Here is a 23,160-nt window from a genome sequence, read left to right as displayed (position 1 = left end):
GCTAAGCTTGCAGACTTCTTGCAGACTTTGCAGCCCTATTAAACAAAAGCCTTCCCGCTTCTCGGGTTACGCCAGTCGCTCGCTCGTCATACGCGATCAAACGCATCCCAGTCTCTGTCGTTAGGACGACTTGCAGAAAGATGGCTACCATGGAAAACCCGCTGGCAGCTCGCCATATTCAGAATTTCAGCGAGGCCGCCGCGTTAGAGAAGCACTGGGGTTATGTCGACAGGGCCGTTCCGTGTACCAACGACCCCGGATCTTGCGCCTACCTGGATCAGGTGTATGGATCCCACGATTTGACAATGGTCTATTCCGGCATAATGTGGGCGGCAATTGCTGTAATTCTCCTGCTGTGGACTATCGGAAGACGCATCTTCCCGTCCCCTCGCGCCGACGAGATACCCACCGGTACCGTCGACAGCGAAAGGGTAGCAAAAATAGCTAGTCGACGCTCGCGAATAAGGAGGACGGCTGCGGCGTTAATCCGTCGCTACTTATTACCCGACTCAGTCCGATTCGTCTTTGGCCGAACGACGCGACTTCAAGTCTTGATTTTGACCGTCCTGGCAGGCTATTTGTTAATATTTAGCTTCCTCGGCATCACCTACCAGACGTGGGTTACGCCCATAAAGAACAACCCCGGGCTTTACAACACCAGAACGAGCTTGGGCCCGTGGTCCGACCGAGTTGGCGTCTTTGCGTATGCCCTCACGCCACTATCGATCTTGCTATCGAGCAGGGAATCTATCCTCTCTCTTCTTACTGGCGTTCCGTACCAGAGCTTCAACTTTCTTCATCGCTGGCTCGGCTATATCATCGTTGTACAGGGGTCTCTGCACACTATTGGCTGGACCGTAATCGAAGTCCGACTATATCAACCGCAGCCGACGACCGCGATAGAATGGATCAAGCAGCTGTATATCATATGGGGAGTTGTCGCGCAAATCTTGCTGTTAATCCTCTTTGCTCTGAGTACTCCCTGGGGTATTCGCCTCACCGGTTACGAGTTCTTCCGCAAGGCGCACTACGTCCTGGCGATGGTATATATTGGGGCCTGCTGGGGTCATTGGGCGAATTTGCAATGCTTCCTAATCCCGGGGCTGGCTCTCTGGTTCTTGGACCGTGGTGTTAGACTCTTGCGCTCGGCCCTTATTCATTATCAATATTTACCTGGAGGATCCATGGGGTTCCGAGCGGCACACGCATCTTTGACGCACTTTCCCGACGCAGAGCACGGGGACGTCGTGCGTATGGATTTTACCTATCCTCAAGATGCCTGGAATGTTGGACAGCATTTTTACCTTTGCTTCACGGAGTGCAGTTTATGGCAATCTCATCCGTTTACGCCGCTCAACTTGCCAAAGGTACAGGATGGGCTTGTTTCGCACTCGTACATTCTCAGAGCGAAGAAAGGAGAGACGAAGAAGGTCGCAGAACTGGCTGCGAGGAAACTAGCCGCGTCGCCTAGCGCAACGACCCCGTTAATCCTGTCTGGAACCTACGGAGAATCGATAGTCGATGAATTGACACCGGAGGTCAACGTGCTCTGCGTGGCTGGTGGAACAGGAATTACATTTGTCTTACCGGTATTGCTTGGAATAATAGAGCAACCAGAAATGAAGGACCGGAAAGTCCAGCTGGTCTGGGCAGTAAGGAAGAAGGATGATACCCGTTGGGTCGAGAAGGAACTCGCTACGATTCGCAAAGCCGCCAAGGCGCATAAGATTGAAGTTAACATATATGTGACGAGGGAAGCAAGCAGTAGGAGCCCGTCGATAAACGATGACATATTAGAGAAGGACGACATAGCCGTGAAGGAGTCTGGTTTGGCTTCGTCTACTGTTTCCTCTGTGAAGGGTGTTCAGTCTGCGTCGTCCCTCAATGTCGAGAGAATCGGAGGGGAAGGATTTGACAGGCACCCCGACCTAAACAAGTTAGTTAGGGGATTCGTAGACAACACCGTAAGAGGCTCTACGGTCGTATATGCAAGCGGACCAGGAAGCATGATCAGCGACTTGAGGAGTATTGTAGCGTCATGCAACTCGGGCGGGAAGGTCTGGAAAGGAAATGGTCGATATGATGTTAGCTTAATATGCGACGACCGACTCGAGTGGTAGAGGCGTACTTGAGTTGAGGGAAAACCACAAAAAAAAAAAATACTATAATGTTTAAAGCAGCCGGTGTTACCGTCTATTATTAACCTGATTGTTATTTGTGCCGAGTCTCACACTGTCAAGTGACAATTATTCATTCCCTATTCCCATTATGATGATGACTTCAAGTGATGTGAATTTCTTGTGTTTTGAACCTCGATAGGTCAACCTCCCGCCAGTGTGCAGTGCTCATTCCGACCCTCCGGTAGGATCCATCCTTGCGCATGTGGAGGACAAGCAAATACTTGTCGTTGGGCGACTCCGTCATTACCAACGCCCAGCACAGTCGCGGTGACCGACGATCTAGATCCATGACACAGCTATTTATTGGCCCGGAATGAAAATTTGGAGAGTCAGTCGGCTCAAACGTCAAGACACCAACGTCGTGTTTATTATCTTGGGGGGGATGATAAAACATCTGTGCAAGGCGGCCCCTGAGCTTTATAATTCCATCCGGGTAGCCGTATATAGCCTCCTTCTCAGCTTCTATTGCTACATCTAAGACCTCAACGGCAAATCCCCCGATCCGGAGTGCCCAAAAGTCGAGTGCACCATCGAGGGCAGCCCAACTCCAGCTAGGCGCGCGTTTCGTAGGCGGCTTAGATAGTTCGGAGATCTCGTCGGTCGTTGATATCCCCCAAACTTTCCGACCTGGCGCGTGGTAATAGTGGGCGCACCATAGGAGACCACGCGCGATATCTTCCCGCCATAAGCCGGCGATATACGTCGCGGTTGGCTTGGTAGACTTGAATAATGCTGCAGCTCCGACAACAGCAGGTAGCTTGTCAGTAGAAATGGTGAACTTCCGTGTAGTGTATTCTTCTAGCAGCTGATACCATGCCTTCCAATCTAACTCGATACCCTGGGCAGCGCATACACCAATCTGTTTTCGGATCTTCATGAACTTTGCCACGAAGTGCCCGTCCGACTCGCCGGTGTAATTCTTTCCGTCCTCGCACTTGAAATCGGTGAGACACTCCCAGAACATCTGCTCCTTTCCAAAGTGCAGCACACGTTTGGCCAGAAGTCTTTCTTGCATGCACCAACCACGGCCGTTTAACGGGCATTCCGTAAGGCATTCGTTAATATCAGGATACACCTTTTGGACGGCGTATTCGTCGCTTATTAGCGACAGTGGCGCTCTGTTTGGTGTGAGAAAGCCATTGGTGCTGCCCGCGGAATCGAGGACAGATATCACTATCGAAGCGCCCGCGTACACGGAATACATCCTCCCAGCTTCCTGATCCCAATCTAGCTTCGAGTCTTGGATGATACACAGGGCGTCTATCCACAGGTATCGTAACCCGATGGCCCTGGTAACCTCGATAGCGTCCTTAAAGTTCTGGGGTAGTTCATCGATGTCCATTCCATTGGTTCTTATCTTTAGGTTGGCCATTGTGGTGACGGATGGGATTATACCACCCCAACAGTGGCTAAGTGTAGCATATAGCATCTTTTCACCTTTTGATTCGTATATACGGATTCGTCCCGTTTCGCTGTCGCTTATATCGACCACCCTTGTTGGAAGTGTATTATGCAAGTCGGATTTGACACAGTTTGGGTGAGCTTCGGTACACTCTTGCCGCCACTTAGCCGCCACCCGAGAGATATGCGATGGGGTTAGAGTCGTCGACACGGCCGGAAGTCTCCTGTAAGCATCTAACCAAGGTACCTCTTCTCCTTTCCTCAATGGCTCTCGTCGGCAGATCCTAAAGCTGTGCAGTGGGATACTTCCAATCTTATTACTTCCCCAGGGCATGTTTTGCAGAGAGTCGCGGAAACCAGCGCGAAAATGGCCTTTCAGCTTGTTGTCTCCTATATGACCTGAGGACCAGAACGGGTATAAACCTAACCAGCCTTGATGTAGAGCTTTGTTCAAAGATGCGAGGTCCACGTAGAGGACATTACATAATTCGCACATCTTGGCGCTATTTGTAAGGTCTCCAAACGTCTCATGGTGACGGAAGGCATCTCCCCAGGGCTTCTCTGGTGTCCATTGCGAACCTACTGGCAGCCATCGTGCGGGATAAACGGCCTGTCTAGTAAAGTCGAAGGAGAAGAGGTTGTCGATGAATTGGTGGCAAAGTTCACATAGCGATCCTGTGATAGCTATCGGAACTGGGCTCATATTGTTAGATGCGGGTTATGTCTGTCTCGTAGATTTGAATTTCAGATGTGGTGGGTAACATTGGACCGGATATAATCATGAGATAACCAGCATAGATTCAACAGACATGCTAGATATGAGAAAGCTGACGCAGGATCAGAGGGGTTTCAGCCTCAACGATAAACTAGAGCTTCTTTTGGTCAAGGGTATTAATTTACATGTGTAGACTTTCCCTACCTTAGGTAGTCAACAGTTATGTTACATCCTATCTCAGCCATCGACGCAACTATACCCTAACAATTTTGTTTCTCATCTATTGTATCAAAGAAGACAAGTAATAAGACTCGAGACAAAGGGGCTACGTAGAGAAAGTACCTAGGTACCCAGCCACCTTACGAATATAATCATATATTACGGATTACATGATATTGTCTTAACGAGTAATGCGGGGAACATGGAGATCCTTGCAATTAGATACCTAGGTACACTACTTCGAAATCGGCTCCACTAAATCTTTCAAACTAGACCCCTCCAATATTTTCTCTTCGTCCATTTATTACAAGTCTAAAGGATATCCATTTCACCTTCGAAGCATTATAAACCATTCAATCCAACAAAATGCCGTCCGTCAAGAACCCCAACGGGCCTTCTAAGAACCGTCTCGTCGCCCGCGCTGCCAAAGCCAGGAAGCAGAACCAAAAGCGCATCAGCACCGCCGCCCTCGACAAGAAAGGCCGAGTCGCCAAAGCAGATACAAAGCGCGGCGCACGCCCCGGATTACTGCCGACGAGCGGACCAAATGCTGCGCTCAGCTCGAAGAAGAGGCGCAAGCTCGAGCGGAAGATGAACCATGCCATGAAGCGCAAGATGGAGGCCGAGGGTGAGGTTGAGATGAAAGGTATGCTCCCTATTTTCAAGTCAGGGCAGGAAAAAGGAATAAGTCGCTAATTGAGAATTGGATATAGATGTACCTGCGGAAGAGGATAGCGGAATTTCCAAAGAGGAAATGGCTGTCGATACTGAGAACATCTCGTGAGCGCATGTTGGCGTTTCACGCCCGAGCTACGGCATAACACTCTAGACTAGGCCGATATTCGACCTGTTTCACGTTGCAGAGGTGTTTCCGCCCAGATCGAGAAATTGGGGGGCTGGCACTCTATGAGAAGTTTAAATTTCCGCCAGACATAAAGAGACGGGCTATTCATTACGCGTTCACTACACCGAACCTAGTATATGGTTCGACCTGTTAGTCAACTGGAGGAGAGAGATTTGGGGTCAGTATCAACACTCGGACGCTACTAAGTGGTTGCGTAACCACATAATGTCGTAGCACAGCAACTGGAAGCACGCTTCGGTCAGGTCATTGGGCCATACGTTAAAGAAATGGCGTCTTTGGTAGAATTGGTATGTGGGCACTGAAGGCGTCCAGCTATATCTATACTAGCTGGATGTTTGACCCGGTGCAACTACTACTATTAGTATATACCCATACCACGTAAAGTAGCAAGCTATATTTACGATTAGATTCCCGCGCTCGAAAGAAACCAAATTATATTAGTGGCAAGATAACAATAGTAACACCATCGGTGAATACAGAATGACTAAACGGAAAATTAATATCGCAATCTAAATCACTCTCTGGGGGCCGTAAGATTTTTTATTTCTTTGTATTATATGATACATTATAGACTTAATATAGTCTTCCACGTTGGTGTTATTGTAATGTCTTCTCTCAAGCCTTGGTGTAGATCGCGCTCGTCTATCTCGTGTATATGGTATCTTGCAAGCTATAAGACTTCTGAGAAATACGGTTCCATTAAACCAACATATTTGTTAACATGTCCTAAAAGGCTAATTTGTCGTCCCGTGATGTTTGTTGCGAGATGGACTATGTCTGTAATGACTTTGCATTTTGGAAAGCCTTGAAGACATGCTGTCCCACTACAAGTATAATCGCGAGTCCGATAGTGACTGACTAGAGGCTACAGCTCCTCATCACGGGGTATCTCTATGCCGTAATAAACATCTACCAACATTAGCAGAGGGTATATTTTAAAAGATGAAGCTAAGTAGCCACGTAGACCAGGGACGGTGAGCAGTATTAGGTGCCTTCATCTTATTCAGGCAATAGCTGGCATGGTTTCTATTCCGGTGGCCGTCGCAGTCGCAACGGCAACCCACACCACCGGGGATTTCCTCGGCCCATTTACTTTGGACCTCGTTAAGTGCTTTCGACTCGGGTAGTTGGCCACCGGGCGCGTTTGCAGGGCACTGATAATACCAATCATGTCGGTATCCAATATCGGCGAAATGGTGAACCTGATGCGGCTCCGCCAACATGTTCACGGCGAGTGAGTGGACAGCGGCATCACCCCACTATAAGAAACCAGATTAGCAAATTTAGACATAAAAATGAGAATGAATTGGTGTTGTGGCATTGCTGTCCGACGTGTACGAACCCTTTCGAAATAGAAGCCGCCGGTGTGCTCTAAGTGCTTATAAAGGTCCTGATACTTAGAGCCGCGAAAGAAGTCAAGGTCTGCGATCTCAAAGTTACTCCAGTAATGACAGAGATTCCATCCGTCACCAGAGCTATCGCGGTGTGAAAACCAGCTGAGTAGGCTGCGGAAAGGCCAGGGAGCCCAAGACGCATCAACACTCGCCTTCCAGAGGTTGGTGCTAGGGATACCCTTCAGTTCCTTCCAGTCCGATACTTCCCTAAAGAGACTGGGACACGTGCGCTTTTCCTCCCAGAGCGATATCGTGAAACCGTACACTTTGTTGTGGCGAGCCATTTCGACGAAGGGATCGTAGGTAATAGAGCATGAGAACTCGACATCGGGTTCCAATCGCCAGTACCATTTATATTTTTTTAAAGCCTCGACTTGATAGAAGTTCCTACAATGTCGACACCTCAGTAAAACCAGACATGCGAAGTATAGTCGGCTAGCCTACCCAGAGAAGAACCGACACATGTGATGATAAGTCTCTTTTCCCGCATATAAAATACCACGGTCGCCTTGATCCTTTATACTCGCGCGGGCGGCGTCCTGGTCCATCCACGACGGAAAAGTCCATTGTTCCTTAGGTACTATTTCGAAGAAGGTCGGGGCACTTGTAGAAGCATTAATAGTTTGTATGAATTCATCGTTCCAGGGCTCGTCGTTAAGAAATACGATCGGGTACCGGAACCAGCGGTTAAAGCGTTGCTCGATGCTGCGGACGGATCTCGCGGCTTTCTCGGCTTCCTGGTTGCGGGCCAGCATAACGATGGCGGCATTCTCGCGGGGCGAGTCTGGAGGGGTACTCGGAGGCTCCTGGCAGGAGGCATAGAAGGGAGTATCGAACTCGCGAGGCGGTACGGGCACGCGGTAGTGGGAGGCGTGGATGGTGATTTCGAGAATACATGCAACGCCGAGGACCCAAAGGAAAGGCGACTGTAGCCATCCTCCTCTCCTTCGTAGACGTGGTAACCGATTAAACAGCGACATTATAGAGAGATACTAGCTAAGCTTTACGGGCTAGCTTACGTGTGATGTAGTCGAAAGGATAATGTCACTATCTTTTGTTGGCATTCCCGAGGCCATTTGCATCAGCTTTGATTTGTTGGTTGGGATTATCGATTATCTCCCATGTGTTGATCTTTTTTTAGTTGTCATGGGTTTTATTTGTCAAAGTCCCTTTTTTTTTTTTTTTAGTAAGGAACGGTAGTGCATTTTAGCGTTTGTACGTTACACCTATACAGGTAGCAGACCCTTATTCTTGGGACTTGTGCAGGGGTCCAACAACGCATACATGTACATGTAGCTCTGCATATGCAGCTTCCATCCCGAGTCAGCATTTTTAATTGAGATAGGTTCTTGGTGTTTTTTGTAAAGGAATAAAGGTAGCAACTGCATGTAAAATTTATACTTATAAATATAATTACCTTTTATATGCACGTACTTATTATACGTAATGTAAAATTATTAATTAAACTTACTTTTATACATTAAGTATTTATAAACGCATTAAATATAACGGAAATAATATTATATATTAAATATTTATATTAACGTTAAAATATAAAACTTAAATATTATATATTTATAATAAATAAAAATTAAACCGTAAATTTCCCGTTTAAAACTTTAATATTATTTAAATGTTTAAATGTTTTAATATTTTAATCGATATTAATTTAAATAATATATATTTAATTAATTATTTAAACGGTTTATATATATATAAATGGTTTTTTTTTTATAAATGGTTTTTTTACGGTTTAAAAAAATATAATATTAATAAATAATTAAATAAAAAAATCGTAAATGTCATTTTATATATTTAAATAATTATAAGTTATACGCGTATATATATATATATATATATATAATAATTTATTTAAATAATAATTTTATAATTATAATTATAATCGTAATTATAAAATGTTTAAAAATAATAATATTTATTTATTTATTTATTTTAATAACTTAATTATTATACGTATTTATATTAAAGTAAATACGTATAATAATATATATAAATAAATTTTATTTATTTATTTATTTATTTATTTATTTATTTATTTATATTACATTTTTTTTAAATCGTATTAAAATTATTACATTTTTTTCGATTATATTAAAACCGTAAAAAAACCGTTGATTTTTAAAAAAACCGTTAATTAAAAAAAACCATTTAAAAAAAAAAAAACCATTTAATATATTAACCGTTTAATCGTAAAAATACCATTTAATATTAATACCGTTAATAAATGTAATTACCGTGCTTTTTTCGTATTAAATCGCGAAACCATTTATATATATAAATCATATATTTACGGTATTAATACAGTCCTAAGATCTTATATACTAACGCTAATGTAATACTAATAAGAGTACAATTAAGTCATAGTTTAAGTTTAAATCTTACGAAGCGCAAGGACTACCTAAACTATGTACACGTAACTAAGCGCCATGTATCTGAGTACATATATTACTCTTGTGCTAATACAGGTACTCGTATTTTCAACATTTCTATTTCTTAAATACTTCTTCATAGCATATAACTACACGAAAGATAGTATTTCTCGCATCTCGCATTTCTATGGAACAGATCAAGTTACGCTACAGCTAACGACGCAATAAATGGTATTATTACCGGACACGGCAGCCAGCGCTAGCTAGCCAATGTAACCGGTTGTCCGGCTCTGGGGGTCCATCTTCTCGGGTCTTACTTTAGGTAGTCTTCTCCAGGGCTCCTAATTTTATTCGCAAGGGGGAGAGATAACCGCCTCAAGCCTAGGTATTTACATATCCGCATATCTCCCACAACTCCTAGCATGTATCATCCTATGGTACTTCTACGCCGTCGCCGAGTTTACTACCTCTTCCCCATCGTCTTCGCCTTGGTGCTTCTTAGCCCTCCCTTCTGGCCATCCGTAAGACAATTCGGGGATCGCGTGCGCCAAACTTTGCCTTTCGCCTACCAATGGAAAGTCCAACAAGATTTCGTTCCTACGCAAAATGAGCTCGACTGCTTACATGGCCTTACCCCTCGATTGGCCACCGATAGCGATAAACAAATAGATCCCATACCCAACCATGTTCATTTCATATACGGGCTCAGTAACCCTTACGACAGGCCTAGCGCAGGTACATTCGACTTCCTCTGCTACCTCGCGATACGGAGTGCCATTGTGGGCATGAAAGCAGAGAAGATCTCGCTTCATTACACATATCTTGCGGATCCGCCATCGCCCGAACCAAATGCATCTCCTCTATCGAATCCATGGATACGTCTTTTAAAAGATGATATCGACCTCGTCTACCATTCACCCGAAGAGATGGCGGCCCTAAAGAGCTCGCCCGACGCGACCTGGCACGCCGCACATGTATCCGACATTCTCCGTTTAAAGCTCCTCCAAGAGCAGGGTGGTATTTACATGGATATGGACGCCTTCGGTTTCCGGCCCTTTACTACTCTCTTGAAGTCGCCACGCGATATCATACTAGGCCACGAGGGCGGAAATCGCGGGGGTCTATGTAATGCCATTATGGTCGCTCGGAAGAACAGCTCGTTTATAGCGAGATGGCTTCGAGAGTATAACGGTGCAGATCTTTCCAAGGAGTGGAATTACCACAGCGTTGTCCTTCCTAAAGAGTTGGAATTAGAACATCCGGACGAGGTCTGTACGTTGGCACCAAACGCTTTCTTCTGGCCAACTTGGACATGGGACCATATCGAATTCATGCATAAGCAGCTCAGCTCGGACGAAGCGCGTAAGTGGGCGGCGGAGATAGACAGGAATGGCGGCAGCCTTTATGAGGATCAGCTCGCCTACCACGCATGGAGTCAGATGGCCTGGGAAAGACATCTCAGCAAGTTAACCCCCGAGGTCGTGAGAACACGCGACACGAGATTTAACATCCTAGTTCGAGACTTTCTACAGGATAATCTAGCAGTCCACCAGAACTAACAGTAGTTCTATGTAGTTAGGTTGGATTATTATCATGTTACGGAATTGGCTAGCATAGCGTGTAGTATGACTAGTTGAGAGTCTTAATGTCAGTATATGGGTAAGCATCCCAAAGAGCTAAACGGTTGAATAGCAATCCTTTGGTATTGTATCATCCGCTGCTTTTCGATGCATACCTAAATGAATCTATAAGGTCTATTAGGTCCGATAAAGGGCGACGGATAAGATAATTCACGCTTTACAGCGTCCTACACAGCCATCGGACGGCACTGGCTCTACAGCTTTCAGCCAGCTGATTCCGAAGGCGTGTTCCACTTGGGGCTATATCCTTTAGTTAAGCAATTTAAGACATAGAATTGTGATAATGAAATATTCATTCCATTGAATTAGCATCTCGTTTAGTAAGGTACCTGCCTATATATCTTATATGCTAGAGTCGCGGGCTACCCCAGCTCATCCAAGTTCATAACATCTCTGACGTAGACAATAATATCAACTGTTGAGGTAAGTAGTCGTTTAACTACCTCATCTTTCAGATACAGTACTTAGTGTCTTCGATAAAAGGACCTCCCTCCTCACTTATACAATTGAGAGACTACGTCAACATACAACATACGGCTCGATCTTTGAGCATCAACATTGTCATCATTGTCGTTACATTGCAATTCATGGTAATCTTTTTGTAATGCGCATACTTAGGTACCTAAACACACATAAGCATATCATTTTCATTGTGAAACCCAACTAGCAAGTGAAAGGTGCAGAGGGAAACTTGCGTAAGTTAAAGATGAGTAATGCCAGGTTGACAATCTAATACCTATCCATAACTACATAGTCATTTTCCTACTAACTGAATCTTTTTCTTTAATACTCGCCGTTTTCGACATTAAGAATTCATTATTGTCATGTTACATTGTTGTAAACAGACAATTCTATTGTCAATTTCCTCAACTTCTCAATTATGTTTCCTACATAAAATCGCCCGTACAGCTAGTGGGAGCTCCAAGAATCCCCACTACATCCTCATTGATTCATTTCGAGGTTTTCTTCCAGCGCGTCGTCAATTATATGCCAACATGGAGCCAGATCTCGATTGTCCGACAACCCCAAAAACGCCAATGCCAGAGGGATACCAATTTGTTCCAAAAGGAAATTCTTATGTAACCCAGCATTGCCGGACGCAAGCACACGCTGAGGGCAAGCCTGTTTATATCGTCTATGGAAAGGAGGGAAGGCTCGGCATTAGAGTGCCAACTAGTATCTACATCAAAGTCTTACAGGAATACGACCGTACAAAGGCTAACCGAGCTCGAAAATCCCGTTTAGTCGATGCTAGACTAGAGGAAGCACTCGGCAAATCTGTTAAAAATCAATTCTATCAGATACCTCCCAAAGACCTAAGAGAAATCGTCCAGCGAACCACGAAAAGAAAAAGTGGGAGAATTGGGAGAAGTAAGAAGTTAGATATTGCTGTAAGAGCTCGCCTAGCTACATATGCCCATATTCGACATCGTCATACAGGATATGAAAAGCTCTTGAAAAAAGGCGTCTCAAGAGACGTCGCACGATATCTAGTCGACCGGAAGATTAACGAAATTGTTCGTAAGTGGGGAGGCACAAAAGAAAGACTTCCGTCGCCTAACGAGCACCCAGAATCAAATTGTGCGGTCATCGATCGAGTATTGCAAACAGACTCTGCAGAATCCACTTAGGGTAAGAATTATCAAGTATAAGAAACATTCTAAGCCATGAACAGGTTCCGCATACTAAGGTAAGGTATTCCCAGTTAACTGGGTCAACTTCATAACTCCTCCACCTTACGCCAAGGACGATGTTTCGACCTTGAGGTTCCTTGCCAAAACTGTACCATAGTAATTGTTAAGTTAGTTTAGTAAGTTAGTGTATTCATTCATGCATTTACTGATAAAGTCTAATGATTTGACGTTTTAGTCAAGTTTATAATATAAATGTGAAGTATGTAGGTCTTCTTGTCAGAACCCATTAATTTGACAGCTTCTTAGTCCTGTTTTATGTGTCACGCTAGGCATTCTCAATTGTTTGACTGGATCAACTAAAAGAGTCTATATTTTCCTGCCAGAAATTCACAAGTCTTTCACCTTCCAAACACCGCAGCAACAATATCCATGTTTTTAAGAAAGGCTTAATGCGGATCGCGTCCAGAATCCAATACATGTAAACCTCTTGTGGTCTGTTACATTTGGTTCTATTTTTCATTGGGTTGGGAGTTATCCCTAGCGACGTGATGAGCCCTGGGTATTTGACGTTTTGACTACACGGTAACTACGCAGATCTTCAAAAATAAATTTCAAGTCTTTTTATCCAGCTAACTAGTTCTTTACTTTTACACAACAGGCCAACCGCTAGAAAAGTTGATTGTGTTCCATCCAAACTGCTTCTGACCATCCGCATAGCCAATATCCGTATCAACGTAGTGGTAATAAAGGATCTGTAGTGCGATATATCGTTAGTCATACCTGCCAAACAATCGTGGGGGACATGATACTTACTGGTCCATGCACAGGGTCGTCGTAAACTCCTTGTCCTCCAGGTCCATATACGTTTCCATGGGACTCGAGGACCACGGTACCACCACTGTTAGTGCAGGACTTTCCACTCTTATCCACGAACCCACCAGTTGCAGAAGTAGACCGGCAGACTAGAATTTTATATTCGCCACCGGCAGCTGGCCGGCTTGTATCATAACCACAGCATTGTCCCTTGCTAAAGAAGAGATAATAGTAGTTTCCGTATTTAAATATGAAGGCGCCCTCTTCGTCTGTCTTGACAGGGTCAAAAGCAACTTGAGCTGCACTGGCACCGCTCGCCACAGCCTTGGGCGGATTCTTCATGGCTACTTGGTAAATATCTTTCCAGAAACTACCAAAAGTGATAAAGTAAGCTCCGTTAACATTGATGAGGTTAGGGTCAATTGCGTTATACGGCTTCTCAGATGACGAGCGGATCCCTGTTGATCCCAGATCTTTCCATGTGCCCACGTCCATGCTAGACGAAGTGGCAACACCAATAGCGGAGTCTTGGACGCCAAATTCGCTGACTGAATAGTATAAGTAATAAGTGCTGCCAACTAAGGCGACCTCAGGAGCCTATTTTAAGGGTAACATTTAGTTAGTATTTTTTAAATGAAATTAAACAAGACATTTAACTATTTACTGGCTTACCCATAGGTCCTGGTTCCCTCCGAGGTCAATTGACGACCCCGACGGGAGTGCTGCACCCTTATACGTCCATGGTCCTGTAATATCTGGCGCGGTATGAACCGCTATCTTGCCTCCGGTAGAGAAGCGAAAGTATGTGCCATCAGATCGTCGAATGATAGACGGATCGTGCGTATTAACGCAGGTACCCGAGCATGCTCCGGGATTAGCATATCCAGACACAGTACTTAAAAAGAGCACAAGCGCCCATATAGTATTGTACAGCATCATGGTCGCTTTGAGCCGCATATAATATCGAACTCCGAAAAGAGAAGTTCTTAGGTTAATCAGATTTCCAGTTCATTAGAGGTTTATTACCATTAATAAAGGTAGGTTTAGAGGCAACCTTGTCTCGTATTGTCGTTTATTAAGGAGTCCTACAATGCCGTTAGTAGCATCTTATTGGAGGAATCACTACGCAGATTTATCCGTGAAGGGTTAGCGGTGGGAGTGTGGAGTATACTTATGCCAAATGTGACACGCGCCGTGATTACAGTTGAAAGTTATAAGCGCACCGATGATATAAGGTAGTATGGTATCAGCACGATGTTCAAATTGGAAGGTTGGCAGCACATACTTCTCTTTTTTACCTTATTGGTCTTGATACTTTATATTCCGTCAACGATTTACCTAATATCTAACTACCTACCTGCTTGAGTCCCGATAAAGTAACCCCAAGTTGTATAGCTTCTCGTCTGTTTAAACGCCAAGATAACAAATGGTGCATCGTATTCATTTTCATACCTCACGATTAATTGTAACTAGCTGCTGCCTTATATATCTACAAGAATGGCCATAACCTGATATATGTATCTTCTATTTCGTTAGGTAAGGTAGGTATGTCTTCTTTAGTGAAATAGTTTTCTAATTCTCGTGTCAACAACAACCATAATGAAGTAGCTACTCAGACATTGCAGGATATTTCACACTTGCATGTGAGCAGTTGTCATGGAACTATGGTTGCGTGGTTATACCGGTCGATGCTAAGTCTCTCTTGGACCTCCGTGGCGGCACCAGAAAAGTCAACACCCAGGTCTCTCACTTCACCACAAATGACTAGTAGTAAGCGACTAATACCTCGGGAAATAGGTCTTGTTCGTCAAAACGGTTGCCAGACTAAGCAAGTAATAGATGAGCTGATTTATTTAACTCGCTTCTTGGGCATTCTCAAATACTACAAACTACAATATCAGGCAAGATCGATCAAGTTAATGGCTTCGTGTTCACCTGTGGTATATATTTTTAGCGGTTGTTCCTTTTTACTGTGGCAAAGACGGCTTCTCATGGTATAGCATCAGGTTGTTGTTGTTGTTATATATTTAACGCCGGGAGCACGAAGTGCCAGGCCTCCCTTGGGGCATGCGGCGTGTGGAGCTATCTGGGTCTATATACACGGTATGTCCCTAATATCCCACATTTCAAACCCGAGGGCATACTATATTCAGACCGTTTCCGTTCGCCCCGCCTTTTGGGCTCGTGCTCGGCATTATGGGTGTTCGTAGTTGATCCCTTTACGGGGGAGCAAGCCAGGATCCAAATACAATTACAAATACGAAAGGAGATAAGTTTTGCTGTAGGAAGCAGCTGTTCTAGTTTCAGTTTCCCGAGGTGCTTTCGTGCGGTATAGCATCAGGTCATCCTCCCAGTAGATGGATAAGGTAACGAAAATTCGAAAATGCAATGAATACATTAATGCTCGAGCCTTGCGACGATTCGCTATCGGGAGTATATTATCACGGGTCAAGATCTTATTCCTAAAAAGACTAGTTCTAAAGCTTCTCTCAACCCAGACGAAGACAGTGAATATAATGTAAGGTCTGACTGTTTTCAGTGTATCACCCTTTTCCTTCAATGCACCTAGAGGACGGTAACTCTAATAAGTATACCATCGTGTGAGTAGATAACACTAAGCTATGGTTGGGTGGCTACCCTAAGACGAGTTATTTGACATCGATGCCTAGAGGAGCACAGACACACCGCTAGGTACCTCCAACATTTAGGTTACATAGTAGTATCTAAATAGTTAGTGAGCTAGAGGAATACGTGTTCATACGTTTTATGGTAATTACAGAATAAGAAACATTCGATGCTAGAGACAGAAAAGGCCAAATTGCGTCAGACTACAGGAGGAAGCCGACAAGGTCAGACGAATTCTCATATAGGTGGTCCAATTGCACGAGGAAAAAAAATGAAAATAAAGTACCAGCCGGATTTTATTTACCGGATTTTATTTAAAGATCTTGATCTATTTCTCGGGGGGCTCATTTGCTACGCCACGGGGGAACGAATGATATTTTATAAAGGTGGTGAAACATTAGTATATTAAGTCATGATTCCGCTGAAATTCTAGAGTTGGTTCTTTGTCCTGTCATTAAGGAAACGTTCCACGTGGGACGACAGCAGCTTTTATTCCCTGCTTTGCTTCGGCTTACTACTTGGACAGGGGGTTCCACGCTCTAAATAGGATCGATTTAGGGCTGCAGGATTCTTGAGTCCTTCCCTATTAGGTGAGGCACGATACAATAAATATTAACTGAAGGAGCGAATCTCTAAAACCTAATTAATTTGCATATCGTGAAACAAAAATTCAGAAGCGGCACAGGAAGCGATCTATTATGGGAAGGAGAATGAACTGCCTTATTTATTCGCGATGCCGATCTTTTCTATAGTTTACGCCTCGACTTCACGATTCCGGGACTCACTGCATCTTTAGCTAATCGATTATGAATCACGAGAATTCAATCCTCGATATTTCCTTAATATCTAAATCCAAGTCTACATTTCAATCCCGACGAGCATGTTGAAGTGGCGGGTAACCTTGCTTATGGCGTCGTTTGGACGATGGGGTGTTACGGGACAATCGGCGATATCTACTACCACAATAGACCGCCCTTCGCCTATTACAGCTCGAGCTTCAGCTATTACAAAAGACCCCTTCGTAGGCTTCGTAGTTGTGTCAGCTACAAGTAAGTTAATCCTTTATAGCCTCTTCGAAGAACGTAGCCTGAGTGTGAATAATTGACACAAGCCAATAGCCAAACCGATATATTGCCCCGATGGCGACGTATTCACCACATCGGCCAAATTTGCAGCTTGCTGCGCTTCGACGGCATCATCTTGTGCTATTGCCACCGGCTGTGAAGACAATGCGATGGCATATTCGAAAGGCACAACATCTAACTGGTAGGAAGACTCCGTGTCTCATCATACTTGGTAGATCTGAGCTCAACTAACGGCTCTAAAGCGGCCCAATGCGATGCCAAACACGACAAATATTTTCGACATATGGAATAGGGGATCCGGTTCTTATGCCCCTCTGTGCTAGCTCCGGCGAAATAGAATTATTATATCGGACCGTACCGACGACTTCAAGTTTAGCCCTGCCTCTTACAGCTGTTGACACCACCGGCGCACTATCAACACGCCCGCCAATGATGGTCACAATTATGGGCGCTAATGGCTACCCAGAGCCAGGAGCAGCTGCCGTACAAGCCAATCAAGGTACTCAGGCGACAACTGACTCTCTATCACCTAACTTAGTTGGTATAATTGTCGGCTCTACGTTTGGGTCTGCGGCGATTGTGGCATTAGCGGTGGTTGCATTCTTGTATAGGCGAAGGCAAGACAGAGAAAAGCGAGCGGCCCAAAATCACGGGCGAAATTGGAAGATACGGCCGGAGACACCGGACTCATGGGATGGGGAATCTAGTGTCTCTGTAGCGGGTTCAAGACGGAGATACTCAGACCCTTACAGGAGTAGACCGATCGAATTATCGCCTATGCCCAGGACACGGCGATGACACTTTACAAATCCATCTTTCACAACAACTTAAAATACCCTTTGCGACCTGCATTTATTATGTAATGAAGTATGATATTCGTGTAATATAAAGCATACCTCGGAGTTTGGGAGGTTATTAGGTTAGGTAGCATTTAGGCACCGGATAGCCAAAAAGAAATCAGGATTCCTTGTTTACCCAAGCCTCTCCACGATACAGCAGTGATAGTTTATGATTGGCAATATCACGTGGTCTATTTGGAGTACATACCAAAAATGGAGGACGACATCATTTCCATACCTTTTATCAAATGCCCTCTTACCGGATGAAACATGTGCCCTTAACTGAATAACCAGTTGAACCACTTGGCAACAGAGTTCCTATGACTGTTAAGCAAGATATCTAATATGGCATAGGAAGGTGAACTCACTTGGGAGGTGCCGGGACGAACTGGTTAGTATAGTCTTCGACCGCAGCTACGTCTTTGAGCAAGTCCACTTCGTATGGCCTATGATACCGGGTTTTATGAACCAGCTTCCAGCCAATGAAGAGTACCGGACATACCGCAACCATAACGTAGCTAGCTTAACTGTTAGCCATGATCTAATGGGCATCTAGAACACATCACTTACGCGAATAGGAAATTCGGAACATCCCATTTGCCTGGTAGGAAAACCGTGTAGCCTCCTATAAAGGTCATGACGAAGGTCGCGAACAAGGCGTAATAAGCTGCATAAGGTTGCAAGAACCCCTTATAAGGTAAGGAATCGCGACTGATGCCTTGCGCCTCCAAAGCTCGGTGGAAGCAGATGTAAGTAACACACATCACACTGAAATTGATGAGTTGGGATGCAGTTACCAGGCTAACAAACCAGTTAAGCACCACTGCGGCATTCTCGCTTACTTGGAGGAAGGCCAGTAACGCGATCAATAATACTAACGTCACGCAGTAGATGGGGACGCCTGTTTTTGTGCACTTGGTGAAGAACTTGGGCGCCTTGCCCTCGAGGGCGAGCCCGTAAAGGGACCTCGACGCGCAATATACATAACTATTGCCGGCGGAGAAGGCGGCGGTCAATACCATGGCGTTGACTATGTGCGGAAGGATTGGGATATTTAATCGATTCATCGCAACGACATACGGTGAAGCTGCCGCCCCAGGCGCGGAATTGGCGAATGCCCGGGTCAACTCGGCGTCGTCGTACGGAACTAGGATCCCTACACATAGAGACCCGAGCATGAAGAACGTGGTCAACCGATAGAACACGGCATTGAAGGCTTTGGGCATTACCACGCGAGGGTTTTGGGCCTCGCCAGCGGCCATAGAAACGTAATCCGGACCAGCAATAGTAAAAGCTGCCCGGATCAAGCATTGCATGAAGCCCTGAAAACGGCCGAGGGAGCCAGTCGTGTAATATTCAGCGAACGATCCAGGTTCGTACCAATATCGAAAGCCGAATCGATCGTGCAGCGGATTCCCACCCACCATAACAACGAACGTAAATACGATTAATCCAACGATAAGTAACACTTTACCGAGGGCGGCCCAGAATTCCGTTTCACCGTACCATTCAACAGCCAGGAGGTTGATTAGCGCATAAAGCACGAGGACGATTGCAATGATGGCTCCTGCTGGCACAATATCACTCCAGAAGTGAATGACAACATTGCATGCTGTCACTTCGAATGGCACAAGCATAGCCTCGAAGACGAAGAAATTCCAGCCGGCAGCAAAACCAAAAGCTTCGTCGACATAACGACCGGCGAAACGGATGAATGGCGAGGAGATCGGTAGATATGACACCATCTCTGCCATACACATGGTCACAGCGAGAATGACAGTACACCAGAGTGAGAAGGCAATAAACAGACTTCCCGGGCCGCCGTCGAGCAGGGCGGCACCGATCTGAACATAGAGGGCCGTGCCAATTGTACCGCCGATACCGATCAGCTGGATATGGCGAGCCTTAAGTTTGCGATGCGTGCCGTCCGTCTCACCAACCATCGCGAGAGATTCGATCCGGCTGTCTTGGCGACCGAGGGCAATCTTCTCCGTATCGGAGAGACCATTTCCAACAGCATACCCAGAGGCTGAGGCGGTTGGGTATTCGACACCCGAAGATGCCATGGTGAGGAGTTACTCCTCTATCTGGTGAAAGTACGAATACTTCAGCGAGCAAAGAACCAGATGCTAGAGACGGTACTGGGGCGGCCGAAAATTCCTTTGAGAAGAAGAGAAAAGAACTCTTGCACGAAGTCCATAGGCGGCGGCTTGTTAAAAAGCGGTCTTCTCGCGATAGCAAGGCAATTCCTAGCCGGGCTATATGATTAAGATCTAATCAGCCAGTCACAAAAATGGCGATGCAAGAAAACACCAAAAAGCCGGAATGACCAGGAAGGATTCTCACAGTATTACCTACGCGGCCTTTTAACAGGTAGTTACGGTGAGAAAAGATACCTATCATGCGCCAAGCCGAATCCGGCGCCTTGGTTCTCGGCTCGACCTAGGAGGACTATGGTGACGCAGGGCGTAACAGGGATCCAACTTGGGAATGTGACTGGACCGTTACTAGTGATCAGCGATCGGCTAAGGGTAAGGATATCGACATGATATGCATGCGAGAAATCAGTGACTTGAGCGGAGCGGGAGCTAACCCCGGGCGCACCAGGTACCCGATAAGGCTCGTTGCGATTCACCGACGGCGATGCAAGCGGTCGACGGGAGACAGAGAATCTGACATCAGCCCTTTCTATCGACCACCAGTAAGACGAAGTTCCGGCTTTGCTAACAGCCAATGCGTGGGGGATTAGTATTATTATTATATCCTTAATTTCTAGAAAGGAGACCCTTGATCCCAGAAACTTGTGACTGCATGCCAATGTTTTGACCAGTCCTACTATCGAAACCTAGCGAATAAAATAGCGAGCCAAGGTTCTTGATTAGAATATGGCTTATCCCGCTGCCGCTTGCGAAACGGCGGCGTTTTTCGGTGAAAGCTACATACGCCACCGCTGTTATACACTGAGGCTCGGTCAACCCATAAAACCTAGCTCTACGCCATCATTCTCATACGTATGTGTTTTATATGTTTTGTGTTTCCATTTCGTGTTTTCATGTCTCATATCTACCTACCTAGGGATATCTTTTTCCATACAGTATGCGCATTGATACCGAAGCACTGACCGAGAACTTAAAAAAGACGCAGAGTTGATGCAGTTGGTTTGGAATTTCTAACCGAGGTACCCCGAAACGAAACGTTCCCGGTCCAACAGCATCCAACTTTTCACATGATTTGGGTTGTGGGCAAGCTAAGTCGCTGGTAAAAACGATCGAATTGCACTAACGTAGAGAGTTCTAATTGCAACCTCATCAAGATGGCAAGTTGACGAAATAGTCGCCTAAACCCCATTCTAGGCGCTTTAGGCGTGGGGAATCCTGGTTCTAGTCTCTCTTGTCTTCCGTAGGCGGTTAGTTTGTGGATAGCTCACTAAAACGACTTCTCAAGAACTATGTAATGTAAGGAAGGCTTTATCCTAAGCCGGGGTTACCCAGGTAGAGATCTCTTACTAGAAATTTACGCTTGCCGCCGCTATCGCGAGTTTGCCCCAGTGTATGAAGCAAACTCGGGATAGAGGTAGGATTTCAATCTTTCAACTCGTCCGAGAGAAAAACCGATTCTCGCCTACCACTCAGAGTTTTGAAAATAGCCGTGGAAACTGCTGTCGCGAAGTCCTCGGAGTGGAATAATATACCTAGCTCTTGGCTTGTGAACCAACTTGCGCGATCCATCTGCAAATTGCTTTGTTAGTGTATTTCTATGATAGATTACGCAAAACACAAAATGGTGCGATCTCATCGTTTTCTGAGGCCAAGAAATTCGGATTCTGGGATTCGCTTACGTTTCCAGACCCAAGTATAACATATTGATAGTCTATTATGGTTAGTTTGAGATGCGATTGTACTGGTTCTTCGGCTGTTTCGTCGGTCTCGTTTTTAGGGGCTGGACGATAATAATAGACATTCAAGAGTCCCAATTGAGGTTGCTGTGCTTCAATGTCAACACCCAGGTCTGAATTCGCGCGGCTCTCGTTGCTCATCGATTTAGGACGCTGCGCTTTTAGTATCTTATATCTCTTAATTAGTGAATTAAGACAGCGAGATGTCGTAGTCCCGGCTGTAACGATTTGCTCTAAAAGCATAAGTCTCTCGTTACTTACGATAGTAACATTGACTCCCCGCTTTAGAGCCTCCAGAAGTTTATTAATTACGATCGCAGATGTGAGGTTTGGGGTTTGAATATAGATGATATGTTCCGACATGTCTAAGAGTTGTAGCACGGCCGTATTAAGAGGTGTCGGCGGCGGCGGGGGATGGTCGTGCCATGGAATTAAGTCAAACTTAGGATTGCGGTGATGAGATGACGGTAGAAGTATCGCTGGGATCTCGATGTCCGATATAAAGTCTTCGAGGGTACCAACATGATTTCGGGATGCTGAAGTTAAGCTGGGCTCAAGTAGTATTGAAAGCCGAGAACGATCATAATCTAAACCGCGTCCGCCCATGAGATGATTCTCAAGTTGCCTATCCCAGACATGTCGGTAAAACTCTACCATGGTGGTCACAACGTCGCCGCTGACTTCGACACATCCTTCCAGCCACGCCTCCCAACTCACATTGCAGCTCGGAAACCAGGCTCTCTCCCGGTCGATAATAAGGAATTTGGGATGCATCACGCTAAAAGGTAAGAAGAACAAACTTTTAACGCGCAAATCGATGAGTCCAGCCTCTAAAACTTCCGGGCTCGGTAACCCTAACCGCGTCGTCCATGTTGAGGGCGGGTACACATACCCATCCGTAGAGAATGGGTGGAATAATTTTTGAAAAAGGGATCTAGACGAGAAACATATTCGTATTTTCAACGGAGAGAACACATTTACTTCTGGGCTAGTTGAACGAACGCTACGGATGCGCTCGCGGCGATATTCAGCGAGTTTTTCCAGCGTTTCCCTCAAGGCGTCCAGAGTGGGTCCTTGCGCCCAGAAACAAGTAACAAGAATAACTTCATGTTTAGCCGTAGCTATTGCAGGAAGCAGCGATTTCAAGAATATAGATGCGCCAGTACCTATGGACTTCAGTTAGCCACACTTGTCAAAAGAAAGTTAATAAGAATTAACGAACCAAGACGAAAAGACTTTACTGTTGTAGTACTTGTTAGACACTCTGGGTTAGAGAGGTAATAATCTGGAAATTCATTGTGTAAAGTTGAGGCATGTTCTACGAGGGAGTGTTTCCATGCTTCTTTAAATCCAGGAAAAGAGTCAAATCTAATATTTCTTCGTTCCGTACGATCCGAGGTATGCTCAGTTTCTATAGGGTCCATAATACGAATGCGAATGAGAAGTCGAGCTTTGAAACATAATA

General features: G+C 45.2%; 10 protein-coding genes across 10 annotated transcripts; 5 read left to right on the top strand and 5 right to left on the bottom strand.

Annotated features, from left to right (window-relative positions):
- The first annotated feature begins 7 nt into the window (after positions 1-7).
- On the top strand, positions 8-2,200 carry F5Y00DRAFT_124244 (ferric reductase like transmembrane component-domain-containing protein). The gene has a single exon (XM_048004099.1). It carries the CDS (start codon positions 141-143, stop codon positions 2,118-2,120), a length of 1,980 nt encoding a protein of 659 aa, XP_047863197.1. The 5' UTR covers positions 8-140; the 3' UTR covers positions 2,121-2,200.
- Positions 2,201-2,231: 31 nt separating this feature from the next.
- On the bottom strand, positions 2,232-4,556 carry F5Y00DRAFT_242127 (HET-domain-containing protein). The gene has a single exon (XM_048008464.1). The coding sequence runs from the start codon at positions 4,282-4,284 to the stop codon at positions 2,281-2,283; it is 2,004 nt and encodes a 667-aa protein (XP_047863196.1). The 5' UTR covers positions 4,285-4,556; the 3' UTR covers positions 2,232-2,280.
- A 228-nt stretch (positions 4,557-4,784) lies between these two features.
- F5Y00DRAFT_124282 (uncharacterized protein) lies at positions 4,785-5,538 on the top strand. Its single transcript, XM_048004102.1, has 2 exons — positions 4,785-5,161; positions 5,229-5,538. The coding sequence occupies exons 1-2, from the start codon at positions 4,882-4,884 to the stop codon at positions 5,297-5,299; spliced, it is 351 nt and encodes a 116-aa protein (XP_047863195.1). The 5' UTR covers positions 4,785-4,881; the 3' UTR covers positions 5,300-5,538.
- A 367-nt stretch (positions 5,539-5,905) lies between these two features.
- F5Y00DRAFT_242124 (glycosyltransferase family 15 protein) lies at positions 5,906-8,115 on the bottom strand. The gene is made up of 3 exons (XM_048008463.1): positions 7,219-8,115; positions 6,723-7,161; positions 5,906-6,639 (listed from the first exon to the last, which is right to left on the bottom strand). The coding sequence occupies exons 1-3, from the start codon at positions 7,752-7,754 to the stop codon at positions 6,316-6,318; spliced, it is 1,299 nt and encodes a 432-aa protein (XP_047863194.1). The 5' UTR covers positions 7,755-8,115; the 3' UTR covers positions 5,906-6,315.
- A 1,067-nt stretch (positions 8,116-9,182) lies between these two features.
- F5Y00DRAFT_242122 (glycosyltransferase family 32 protein) lies at positions 9,183-11,109 on the top strand. Its single transcript, XM_048008462.1, has one exon. The coding sequence runs from the start codon at positions 9,587-9,589 to the stop codon at positions 10,721-10,723; it is 1,137 nt and encodes a 378-aa protein (XP_047863193.1). The 5' UTR covers positions 9,183-9,586; the 3' UTR covers positions 10,724-11,109.
- Positions 11,110-11,799: 690 nt separating this feature from the next.
- F5Y00DRAFT_271363 (uncharacterized protein) lies at positions 11,800-12,435 on the top strand (the record flags this gene model as incomplete). Its single annotated transcript, XM_048012784.1, has 1 exon — positions 11,800-12,435. The coding sequence occupies one exon, from the start codon at positions 11,800-11,802 to the stop codon at positions 12,433-12,435; it is 636 nt and encodes a 211-aa protein (XP_047863192.1).
- A 608-nt stretch (positions 12,436-13,043) lies between these two features.
- Positions 13,044-14,317, bottom strand: F5Y00DRAFT_242121 (glycoside hydrolase family 43 protein). Its single transcript, XM_048008461.1, has 3 exons — positions 13,924-14,317; positions 13,252-13,848; positions 13,044-13,190 (listed from the first exon to the last, which is right to left on the bottom strand). The coding sequence occupies exons 1-3, from the start codon at positions 14,206-14,208 to the stop codon at positions 13,086-13,088; spliced, it is 987 nt and encodes a 328-aa protein (XP_047863191.1). The 5' UTR covers positions 14,209-14,317; the 3' UTR covers positions 13,044-13,085.
- Positions 14,318-16,521: 2,204 nt separating this feature from the next.
- On the top strand, positions 16,522-17,980 carry F5Y00DRAFT_124148 (uncharacterized protein). The gene is made up of 3 exons (XM_048004098.1): positions 16,522-16,925; positions 16,995-17,142; positions 17,204-17,980. The coding sequence occupies exons 1-3, from the start codon at positions 16,757-16,759 to the stop codon at positions 17,757-17,759; spliced, it is 873 nt and encodes a 290-aa protein (XP_047863190.1). The 5' UTR covers positions 16,522-16,756; the 3' UTR covers positions 17,760-17,980.
- A 98-nt stretch (positions 17,981-18,078) lies between these two features.
- F5Y00DRAFT_263840 (amino acid permease/ SLC12A domain-containing protein) lies at positions 18,079-19,866 on the bottom strand (the record flags this gene model as incomplete). The annotated part of the gene is made up of 3 exons (XM_048011563.1): positions 18,079-18,118; positions 18,169-18,318; positions 18,371-19,866. 3 exons carry the CDS (start codon positions 19,864-19,866, stop codon positions 18,079-18,081), a joined length of 1,686 nt encoding a protein of 561 aa, XP_047863189.1.
- A 1,515-nt stretch (positions 19,867-21,381) lies between these two features.
- Positions 21,382-23,119, bottom strand: F5Y00DRAFT_254170 (phospholipase D/nuclease; the record flags this gene model as incomplete). The annotated part of the gene is made up of 3 exons (XM_048010138.1): positions 21,382-21,528; positions 21,639-22,861; positions 22,918-23,119. The coding sequence occupies 3 exons, from the start codon at positions 23,117-23,119 to the stop codon at positions 21,382-21,384; spliced, it is 1,572 nt and encodes a 523-aa protein (XP_047863188.1).
- Positions 23,120-23,160: the final 41 nt, after the last annotated feature.

Source organism: Daldinia vernicosa (genome assembly GCF_022497035.1).
Source record: "Daldinia vernicosa strain CBS 139.73 unplaced genomic scaffold F5Y00scaffold_36, whole genome shotgun sequence".
NCBI lineage: Eukaryota > Fungi > Ascomycota > Sordariomycetes > Xylariales > Hypoxylaceae > Daldinia > Daldinia vernicosa.
Note: the sequence above shows the minus strand (reverse complement) of the source record. Positions and strands in the feature narration are given on the sequence as shown.